The sequence below is a fragment of the Numida meleagris genome, chromosome 6 (assembly GCF_002078875.1).
Source record: "Numida meleagris isolate 19003 breed g44 Domestic line chromosome 6, NumMel1.0, whole genome shotgun sequence".
In the NCBI taxonomy this organism is placed as follows: domain Eukaryota; kingdom Metazoa; phylum Chordata; class Aves; order Galliformes; family Numididae; genus Numida; species Numida meleagris.
The window spans coordinates 48,169,754-48,181,463 of NC_034414.1; the positions used below are offsets into that span (position 1 = coordinate 48,169,754).

General features: G+C 34.8%; 1 protein-coding gene across 1 annotated transcript in view; it reads left to right on the forward strand.

Moving 5' to 3' along the window:
• VRK1 (vaccinia related kinase 1) overlaps window positions 1–11,221 on the forward strand; it is a 32,962-nt gene extending 21,741 nt beyond the window's left edge. The window contains exons 12-13 of the mRNA XM_021402756.1: window positions 2,214–2,307; window positions 10,932–11,221. Coding sequence (XP_021258431.1) covers window positions 2,214–2,307; window positions 10,932–11,014 — 177 coding nt within the window. The 3' untranslated portion in view covers window positions 11,015–11,221. The remainder of the gene's footprint in view (window positions 1–2,213; window positions 2,308–10,931) is intronic.

Here is an 11,710-nt window from a genome sequence, read left to right on the forward strand (position 1 = left end):
ACCCTTGAGAAGATGTTGATCTGTAGTGTAGAGTGTTTTTGACACTTTGGCTGTACTGATGATTCAGTTCTGCCAGGTCTTAAGACACCTACTCTTCAATTCCTTGAGGGCAATCTACCGTAATGCTGTCTTGAAAATCTCATTTGGTGTCCTGAAACCTTGCTATTTCCTAACTGCAAGAGAATTTCTAGCTTCCGTCTAATTGTTAGGATGTGGGATTCTCTTGTGTATTCATGGCTCAATTAGTTATATGAGCTGATGTGCATTGCACGTTGCATGTAAGCATGGTTTTTCTGGAATCTCATTCTCCAGCACTGGTATCTGGCTAAAACACACAGATGCCTGCTATATTAAAGCATTTAATTAACATTTTATTTTCAGTATCATGACTCCAATGACTCCAAGTTTTCTCCAGATGTTTAAGTAAATTAAACACAGTCCACAGTTCTGCTGGAGGATTTTTTCTTTTTTATTTCTGTAAAATGCATGCATGTTGGTGTGTGTGTGTGGTATTTTGTAATAGTTCTAGCTGAACAGAAAACTAGCAGTCCCATATGTTGAAGGAAGTATCTGAAACTCTGTGCTAAATTACTCAGGGCAATGACCACATCTTACTTTTGTTTAGTATTGAGGAGTTGCTGGGAAATACTAGGAGCCAACTGGAAAATATAGTTTTTAATTTAATGATCAGCCTCAGATACGCAGGTGTGGTTATTGTTAGATAAATGCAGCCTGATTTCTATTACTATGTAATTCACCTGCATCAAGATTAAGAAACCATTTTTATTAAATAAGCTTGGAAACAAGATAAATGTATTTTGCTTTTGTGTGGCGTATATTGGATATCTGTTTTTCTGATGAGCATTTAAAATGTTTTCTAGTACAATTGGGAGGAATGCATTATCTCTCATATAAAAGCAGTACAGCACTGAAATAGTCTTCCTTAATTTTGGTCAGAATGAACAAAAGTGTCTGTGTTTATTCCTGCCTAATGCATCACAAATCTGCTGACATGCTAACCTTGGAGTCTTGGCTGGCGGTAATCAGGCCTGTGCACCGGCAGGAAAGATGTACCTAATGCACTCCATCAGTGCAGTTTGCATATGGAAGTTCTCACAGGGGAGCTGCCCTGTGCCAGCTGAGGGTTACCTGCCCACTGCAGTTATTGTATGTAATTATCGAACCAATCTGTTCAGCCCAGCAGGGTTTAGATGGTAATCATGAAGCAACACTTTGGAAAGGAAAGATGTAATGCACTCTCCCCTTCTCTCAGGAGCCACGTGAGGTTGTAACCACTTAAGAAGCTGTATTAGTAAAGCTGTAGTCTTACACAATTTTGGGGAAAAAAAATAAGTAAACTCTTCTAGTGTTCCTCAATTATTGCTAAATCTTTGCTACAAATATAGGTCAACTCATCCTTTGCAGAAATGATATGGCTTTTGAATAAAATATTTTCATAACTACCTTAAGAATAGTTTGCAAAAGTAAGATTAATTGTAATACACAGATAATAAGGTTTCTATCAATTTAGAGATTTTAAGATAAGGTACCTTGAGTAAAGTTGTACTTGTCTTTGGAACAGAACCCACAGTTGCTATTAGATAAAATTAATAACATACTGTTAGTGGATGTTAGCAACTTTTAAGCTGTGCAAAGCAAGCCTTCAGAAGCCAGGATCCAGATAAACTTGAATGTAATGATCATAGAATCATAGAATGGCCTGGGTTGAAAAGGACCTCAAGGATCATCGAGTCTCAACCCCCCTGCTAACTGCAGGGTTGCCAACCACTAGACCAGGCTGCCCAGAGCCACGTCCAGTCTGGCCTTGAATGCCTCCAGGGACGGCATGATGTGTAATTGCTTAAGAAAAAGCCATTAACATAAACTTGGGGTAAAATGTTTTTCTGCATTCTTTAAGTTTTTTTTTCAGATGAATCTGTTTGTAACCATTTAGCCAATGTAAATAGGTTTTGATCATAAAAACTTACGTTTTCATACATTGAAATTTCAACTGATGTGATCTGTAGATAGGGGAACTGAACTTTTAAATTGTTTGTTGCCTAATACTAGTATTCTTACATTGATATATGAATAAATGTTCTCTACAACTGATAGCTTAAAGTATACGGGGAAATTATGGTTAAAATTGTGGAATAACTTGTGAGGATAAGATTTCTTCTAGTTTATGAGTTCAGTTGCCATTTCTTCTACAGAAAAAAAGAAAGGCAGCAGCTGCAGCCAATGAGAGCAGTGAAGCAGAAATGGAAGATGCAGGAAGTCCAGAAAAAAAGAAGCCTACTTCTTCCAGTAAGTCAAAAGATCATTCTAGTACTCTAAAAATAGTAAAGTGATTGTAATAGATAATACTTCAAATCTCCTTATTTAAAAAAAGTAATTGATGAAGTTGCCTGACAGAATGGGAAAATAAAACATTTCAAAAACAGTGATATTGTTAAGTTATGAAATTACTCCAGTGTATTTACTCATTGTGGTACAAAGTACAAGTAATTAAGCTAGTGTTATTCCAGAAGGTGACACTGCTCTGTTCATTTTCAGCTGTTCACATTATAGAATACCAATCATTAAAATCACTGATTGTTTCTCTTACTTGAATGCCTTTTGAATTGTTGATCTCAAGTTAAGAATTTTCTAGTCTGTCAGCAGCTGAAATAATGTTAATTAGCTAGATTATACTTTCTTTGAAGGAAAATATATTTGACATGATGTTGACTTTTATTGTTAGTTCTAACATTTTATTGAAGACCCTGAAACAATTTTTTTTTTTTAAATACTGTTGACTGCTGGCTACTTGTGATTTGGTGTATGTGAACAGAATGTACACATTTGAAGCATGGCAATTATATGTTACACTTACCTTTAAACTCCCCTGAGATTGTGGATTGAGATTTTCATAGATTGAAATGAAAAAAGGCTTCAGAAATTGCAATCCAAATCTCATCAGCTATATAAATGCTAAGATTTTTCAGACTAAAGTTATTTGGGAGGGTATAGGTATTTTCAGCATCCAGTGGGTAAACAGGTGATGGACGTAAATTTACATTTAAACCTTCTCTTGGTAATTAAATAGGTTAAATGGTTCTAATTTCACCTTTATGTGCTACTTGATTTAATGAATACTAAGCGGGGGTGGGGTGACTTCAGATTAAAAAGAGATGCATGCACTTACTCATTTTATTCTCTTCAAATTTGGCATTAAAAACTTTCACTTTAAACATGATTCATAAATCTGTATTGGAAGAGAAGGCAACTGTTTCACAGTCTTACAATTCTGATGCTTTTGACGAATTGAAAATAGCTGATTGCAGAAATATTTAGAACTGTATTTCCTAATCTGACTAATGACATATGCTAACATGGACTTGTTTCTCGCTTATGTGTTTAGTCTTGCAACAAAAAGATACCTTAAAGTTTACTGTCCATTAAAATGGGTAATTTCTTGATGCATCTTTATTGTAGAAATTAAAGTTTAGTCATGCAAGAACATTTACATTTTTTTTTAAATACTATTTTATTGATTTCTAACATGTGGTTCGTATGTCTGAACAGGGGTTACTCCTGAGCTGTTCAGTTGTTTAATGAGTATTTGGACTCAAGAATGACAAAGAGTCATGCAGCTTCTTTCTGTTTAGCTAATTAATGCTATTTGCATCCCACTACTTAGAAAAGCTGAGTTGTCTGATCCAGTCCCAAAAGATTCCAATCCAGCTGTGCAGCCACTTGAGTACACCATGGTGCTCAGAGGTCTGTAAGGGATTCCACCAGTAAGGAAATCTACTTGTGCTGTGATCAGGGAGCCCCAGGCTTGGTGGAGGAATGGGAAAGAGCAGAAGTAAAAAAGGCTAGGCAGGCTGAAATTCTTTTTTTCCATCTGTTCCCTTTGGTTCTCAGTGTAAGAGTGGTCACTTCAGATAAGTACAGTAAACGCCATTTCTTTCAATATGTCAGATATCAGTCTTTCTGAAACTGTCAAGCAAGAGTGTTTGACTCTTCAGCAACTGAATTTCAGAAAGCTCTCAAGAAACGAGCTGTGTTGTACTTAAATGAATAATGAAAATTGTTTTTTAAAAAAGTTAAAAATAGCATATTATGATCAGTTTCTTCTTTCTTTTCTATGATGAGAACTCATATCCTTCCATATCCTTTTCTGAAAGCCAGAATTTCAAGATACTATGGATGATAATAAATTAATCTATTAGTTGACCTCCTTAATATATTAGTGACCAGTAAAAGTACTATCAAAAGAGGTGATTTCAATTTAAAAGAAAAGTTTCTTTTACATTCTGTTGTTCCTTTTTTTCTTTTTTTTTTTGAATTAGCTGCCTTTATGTATGATAGTAAAATATGCAAACTTACAAGTGATGATCCTGTAAGAGCAAAATAGCAGATTTTGGCATGTACTGTTCATATCCACCAATGCTTCTGCAGGGGTGTACTCCATAATATTAATAGTTCTAACATGTTTTTTTAAGTCATCGTGTATGGAATAAGCAGCTACTATAGGGAACTTCTGTGAAAGTAGCATAAATAAGAGTTTGATGAGAATTTGTAAGCAGTCCTAGGTTCAAAGCAACCTATGGAGTTCAAAGCTACTGGGAGTTTTCTTTAATCTTGGGGTTGATAAAGATTAGATTGTATCAAATATTTTTTTTATACAATCCCTTTAATTTTTTCTATTTTTTTAAACAATTTTGGATTTTATTAATTGAGGTAGAGTGAAATGGAGTGAAATTCTAAAATAGGCATGGAATTGAAAGAATTTTTTAAATGGGATTTTTTTAATAAGCAGTATTGCTAGAGGTAGGAATTGTGCATGGCTATATTGCTATACAGCTTCTAACGTTGTAAGACCTTACCTGGGGTCTTTGGCTACTCTTGTACTGTATAAATAAAACAACCAAAAAAAACCCCCGTGAGCACCACCAATATAAAAAACCACTAATATAAAAATTGTTTAGAAGGCATTCAAAGCTAGAGGCTTAGTAGCATTTCTTAATTAAGAGGTACTTAGCTTTGTGTTTATTTACATTTCATAGCTTTGCATAAATAAGTATCTGAGTTTTTCCTCTTAGAAATCTCTATTCAAGCAAGATTTATTACTTAATGTTAGATTAAATCTATACTTGGATTCCATTTTATATTTAGAGAATTATTGGTCTTGTCATCAAGTTTTAGGAGTAAGCAAATAATAGGATTTTTTGGAGCTTGTTTGTGCCACTACTTTTTACTCATCATTGTACTCCTTACCCAAGCACACATTACTGGTAGATATCTACCCCTTAATCTTACACCTTAGTATAAACATTTTCAGCAAAACCTGTACTTTACAATTGTTCTAATTATCTGTTTTTCTTCTTTTATCATGCTCATGATGACGATAATAAGCACCAAATTTCAATTTCCTAAATGTAAAATACAGGAATACTCCTGTTTATTCCTGTCTACTTGGAACACATTTTTCTATGTAGTGTTCTTCCATAGCTTAAGCTTATTTCTGTGCAGTCTCTCCAGAGTCTTAAGACTTTAAACACCTTTAAAATGTAAAGTATATTAATGTTTCCAGTTGCATGTCATGGAACTTTCTTTCATTTGCTGCTAACGAAAAGTATTCAAGTATTTTAAAGGCATTGAAAAAGTTCTGAGGAAAATACGTTATATCATTTAAGAATAAAAGAGATTTCTGCTTTTTTGTTGTACTGTGACCAGAAGATACAGCACAGTGTGATGAACAAGTGTTGCAATTTAAACTCAGATACAAATCCTGCAAGTGAAATTTATCTCCAGAAAATAATTAAAAAAAAAAAAAACAACCAAACATATAGTGACCCAGAATTTTACAGGGAATAGTAACCTTTTCAAGATTTAAGGTACATGTTTAACCTAAATTTTATTCTTCTTGCAAATTGCTGTGCGGTGTAGAGGAAGGCTATTTTTAAACACATATTGCATGTGACTGCTGTTTTATGTAAGTTTGTTCAGTTGTGTATTGGAGCCTCTTCAGCAAAGCTATTTTGACAAATAGAAGTAAATAAATCTTTCTGTTTTATCTGGTGCAATTTTCTATTTTTTTTTTCAGAATGGTCAGAGTCAATGTTATCTTTAGGAAATAAGCATGCACAAAAGTCACGGAATGATATGTTCCTATGTCCTGATGTCTTTCCGTACTTTCCTATGAAAATGTATTGGTTTCATTTATTATAGCTAACATTATCAGGCAACAGGACTTGTAACAGGATACTGAAAGCCAAACCCCATTCCAAAACTCTGCCATCCTTCTTTCCTCTCTCTCTTCCCCCCTAGCATTCTTATATTTCCTGGAATTCAAGCCCATATTTCAATTCTTCCAGTCTCTATTTCTTTTGCTGAAGTGTGTTCTGATTTTTTGTTGTTGTTGTTAGACAAAACAATTGCTGAGAAGAGGGAACAAGCCAACTAACTAAAACTCTAGTTGCTGCCCTTGCAATCACTTCAGCAGTCTTCCAAGTACCAGAAAATTCTTGTTTCAGATGCATTACCCTACACGTCTTTATTAGCTATGCAGAGTTCTGTGGAGGAGTTGGAGAGGGCATGTCAGAGGACTACATGCTCTTCCTTATTTCTCCTTTTCAAAGGAAAGGGGGGGAAAAAAAGGAAACCTTGTTATGCCTGATCAATGTGCTCAACTGCTTGTGCTTCTTTTGAGGGCAGAAGGTGATAGCGTTATTGTTTAATGATGATTACCACAAGAGCTTGTGTAGATTCTAATTTCTGGCTCTGTTATACAGAAACTTGCATGGACTTGGTCTTTGTTAGGTGTAAATTCAGCAGATGCAAGTGATGCAGCTTCTAACCGGCAGCATGCATGATCTAGGTATTTTTCACTTACCTGATATTTGCTTGGAGTCTAAAATCTGTATGTGGTTTTACTGGAAAATATTCTAGCCTATGATGTAACCTAGTAGTCACTTTGATACCTACATTGTAACTGATTTCTGCTCAGCAGCTATGCTTTCATGATCAGAATCTCACTGTCCTCATTTCCATCAAAGCAGACTGAAGAAACCTTCGTCATTTATAGAAACATCATTTTTAGACTTAGGTATTGTTTTATTTCTCATACTTCATATAGAATTGGAAAACAGGTTGAGAAGAGATATCAAAAGATGATCTGCTCCATACGCCAGTCTAAAGACAGATTATCTATCTACAATTGTGTTAATATTGATGCATACCATAATTTTCTTTTAAAACTTCCCTGATGAACATTCTAAAACAGTCCTGGTCAATAACTTGTCTGACACTTAACTATCCTTACTACTGAAAATGGACTAAGAAGCAGTATTTTTTTGCTATTTTTAGTATTTAATATGAATTTACCCTCTTGACATTTTAAGCTTATTAGTTGTCATATTCAACATGGACGTGAAAATAGCTCTTTTTTTTTTTTGCAGCAACCCAATTTATAAATACTGAAGGCTGCACCTTCACATCTCCATTTTATTTCCCTCTCTTCCGTTCATTTTATTTTTTGCTGAGTCCATGATTACCCCAATTTTTTCCCCTATTTTTTCTCATTTTTTCTGCTTTCTTGAAAAGCAGAACCCAAAACTTTATAAAGTGCTGCTGGATTTCTTTTGCATAACACTGTTTACACGGAGAGGATCAGATACCGTAGTAAACATGTCTAATAATTCCTCCAGAGCCTGTGGGACTCTTTATGCCACTGCTGAACTTTGTTCCAGTCTCAAAACAAGCTGTGCAGTGACACCATCTGGTTTATTTTTTGCCTATATAATTCTTCCTCATTTAAATTGCTGTTTGAACCTAATTCAGTTTAATTTACTTTATAAAAGCCCTCTCTTTTACTTGTAGTAGCTTTGTTTGCATCCTCATTTGGTGTTGCCCACACAGGACTGTTTCTATTTTTGGAAACAATTGGCATTCATACAGGAAAAGTTTGTGGGAAGGGAGCAATATGTGTTACTGGGCTAGCTAATTTTGAAAAAGCTGGTGGGCTCCTTGGTACTGATCTTCAGGTCTTCTGAAATAGCTGCAAACTTTGAAGCTAAAGATGTTTTGTGTTTAACGTAAGTTAATCAGATAATTTAAGCCAATATTGCTTCTACTTAGACTTGAAATTATGACCATGACAAGGATTGAGTTTTTTTGTCTGTTATGATCTTCTTGGATATTCTCCATGAGCATGTTTGTTTAGAAAAGCTTTGAAAAGAACTCATTAATGTGATAAAAATAAAGGAAAAGTCAGAGGCAGGGTGGCTGTCATCCTCTCCTTTTTGGTGTTCTAGCATGGGCAATTAGAAATGGGTAAGCTCTAATTGAATTAGAATCATAGAATCCTTAGAGTTGGAAGGGACCTTTAAAGGTCATCTAGTCCAATTCCCCTGCAGTGAACAGGGACACCACAGCTAGATCAGGTTGCCCAGAGCCTGGTCAAGCCTGGCCTTGAAAGTCTCCGGGAACGGGACATTCACCACATCACTGAGCAACCTGTTCCAGTGCCTCACCACCCTCACTGTAAAATACTTTTTCCTAATATCTAATCTGAATCTATCATTGAAACCATTTCCCCTTGTTTTATCACAGCAGACCCTGCTAAAGAGGATTCCCTTCTTTCCTGTAGCTCCCCTTTACATACTGAAAGGAAACTGGAATTATTAAGCTTTATTTGCTTGGGTTGTCCTTGACTACACATGAAACACTACTTTCCTGCAATACAAATATGGAAACTAAATACCACTTTTTTTTTCCTGTCAAGGCAAGCAGCTCAAGGTCATCATTTTCATTGACGCTTCTTGATAATAGAGCATAACTTTGAACTGTCTTTTTAAAATTTGGTTATATAATCTATAATCAGATGAATAGAAAAATCACAGTTACTCTTCTTCAAAACTGGAGAAGAGTAATGAATGGGAAAAATATCAAATTATTGAATTTTCTTGAGAAGATCACTTTGGTCATTCTCCGTTTTCTATTGCGATACAAAGATTCCAGGGAAAAATCTCAGGAAGGAGAGTGGACGACCAATACCGTGTATAGAGTTGTCAGCAGGATAATTTAGCCTTCATGCCACTGAAGCCGCTCAGTTTAAAAACTCAGATATTTCTGTTGCTTGCTAGAATTTACACTTGTAGTTGCTGAAATATTGTATGACTTTGAAAAATATGAACTAATACTTGAGAACATGATGTAATTTATCTGGGAAAAGGACTATTTTACGTATTTGAGTTACTATTTTAATTTGATACCTGTATGTGTAGCTCTTAGTTATCAGTATTCCAGTATTTGTAAAGATACCAAAATAGATTTGATTTTTAAATAGCAGTTGTGATTGGAGGGTGTATGGTGTTATGCCAGAATAGATCTTTCATTGATAAAGCTGCTCTGCTCAATAACAAGAAACCATCATCAGAGCTGTCAATTTTTTTAAGTGATTTATTAACCAGAGGTGCACTGTCTGACAAAATCTGTTTGTAGTTTTGTGCTGAATGGCGGTAAATGCTTTTGGACCAAAAGGGAGCAAGAATTTTTTTTTCTCCATTTCAAGAGTGGAGACATTCTTCAAAGTTGATTTCGGCATTTTTTCATTTCAAAATATTTTAAGAGCCAAGTATGTTACGTAAAACAAAGCAGAAAGGCACAATAAACAATAACTTTGCTTTTCTTGGTGTGGTTTTGGTTTTGAGTAGACTCAAGACTATTTTGGTTTGTTGTGCATTGTTCTCTGCCTTGTTTCTTTCCTCCAAATTTACTCATTAAGCTTCAACAGTCAGTGATTCGTAGTGCTCAAAGGCTGTTGTCTTGTACAAGAAGCTTCTTTGTAAAGGACTTCCCTGAAACTCAGTCTTACATTTTTTTCTTTGTCATTGACAGACTAGGAAGTTGACAGGAACTTCAGGGTTATACATAGATTAATAGGCAAGAACTTAAATAGACATGCTGTCTTCAAGGAGGAAGTCAGTCTTCTTGGTAAACCTGCCCACAGCAGGGGGTTGGAACTAGATGATCTTTAAGGTCCCTTCCAACCCAAGCCATTCTATGAATCTATCAAGTCAAGGTAAAAAAATAATCTGAAAAATACCACGAATAGATGATGTAAAGCATTTCACTGTGCTGTTGAAAATGGTAGCAAGTTTTATTACTGTATTATTTTATTTTCTCAAAAGTGACGAGATGAATGTGATTGAGGTAAATGATCTGGCTTTTATTGCTGCTCTTATGTATGGTCTCTTGGAAGAACCTGCCTTTCAGGTTTACTGAGAATCTTTTTTAGATTGCAGTCTTGATTATGTTTGTTTTTTTGATGTTGTCCAATAATATGTTTAAATCTGAAGACTGAGTTGGACTGTTAGCTGAGCTGACTTAGCAGCTCAACGCTGCCAAACAAGTCTTCCTCTTTTCTGTGTGTGTACGTTCTACTTCCTCTTGTATACTCTTAGTTCAGAGCAGTCTAAGCCACTGCAATCATTAAGCTTTCAGAATACAGAGACCCCAAAAAAGTTCTTAACCAGGTAATAGAGCTTGATTAGGTTAGCACAAGATCCAAAGAACACTAAAAATGACTCAACACTAGGAGGGATGGAAAGAGGATGGGGAGGAAAGAGGACTTCAGGATTTTAAGAGGAATTGATTCTTCATCCTTTGCTGAAGGTGGGCTTTAAAATTTGCTAAACTGTATGTAAATGGTTTGAAAAACTGAAGTGTATAATGTGTTGTTTTCAGGATAATGTTGGTTCCCAGAAATTGTGGTAAATTCCTGTTTTCTTTTTCCCTCCTCATATAAATCCAAACTAAATGAGTAATTTGAGTTGATCTGTCTTCTTAAAATGCAGCAATTTAATTTATTGTGATTCATTTCTGTTATTTTACAGAAGATATTCTCTTTTTTCTTCTTTTTCTTTTTCATCAAATTACAGAAGCGGTAGCTACCAGAACACGAAAAATGACATCACCAAAAACCAAGAAAGGCGCAGCAACCAGGAAGAGAGTTCAGAAGTAAATAATACATGGAGCAATAACTTAAGTTGCTCTTCAGCTCATCTCTTTTTTTTTTTTTTTTTCAGTTATTGTAGCACTGGAATCTATTTCATTCCCTTTTTTTACACAATAATTCCTGTAAAAAAAAAAATCAAAAAAAAAAACCCCAAAAAAACCATGGACTGCTGTTTGTACTTGTTTTTTGAAGAATAAATGTTTTAGTAAAATATTTGCATAAACTGTGTGCTGTAGTACCAATACAAAATTTTGCCAACTTTGAAGTGAGGGTGCATTTTTAAGATGAATTTGTGTATATAAATGCAAACTAAAAGAGTGATTTTTTTTTTTCTTCTTTATAATGTAGTTTTGTTATGGTTCTTTTTAAGGAGCAATAGTGTTGCATCTGATTTCTTTTAATTTTGAATAAATTTGAAACAGTTCACTTAGATATACACTAAGATGATTGAAGTCAGGAGTCTGAAATAATAGAGACATGTTTTAATTTCTCAAGTATTTTAATTGAGATAACAAAAGAGTAAATAACACCTTTCTATTCCAGTTTGTTATAAAAGGTGTTTAAACAAGTCTTTTTAGGACAGGTACTGAATTTGAGTGTGAGCTCCTCTTTTTCTCCTCTCTTTCTTTCTTTTTCTCCTCTCTTTCTTTCTTTTTCTCCTCTCTTTCTTTCTTTTTCTCCTCTCTTTCTTTCTTTTTCTCC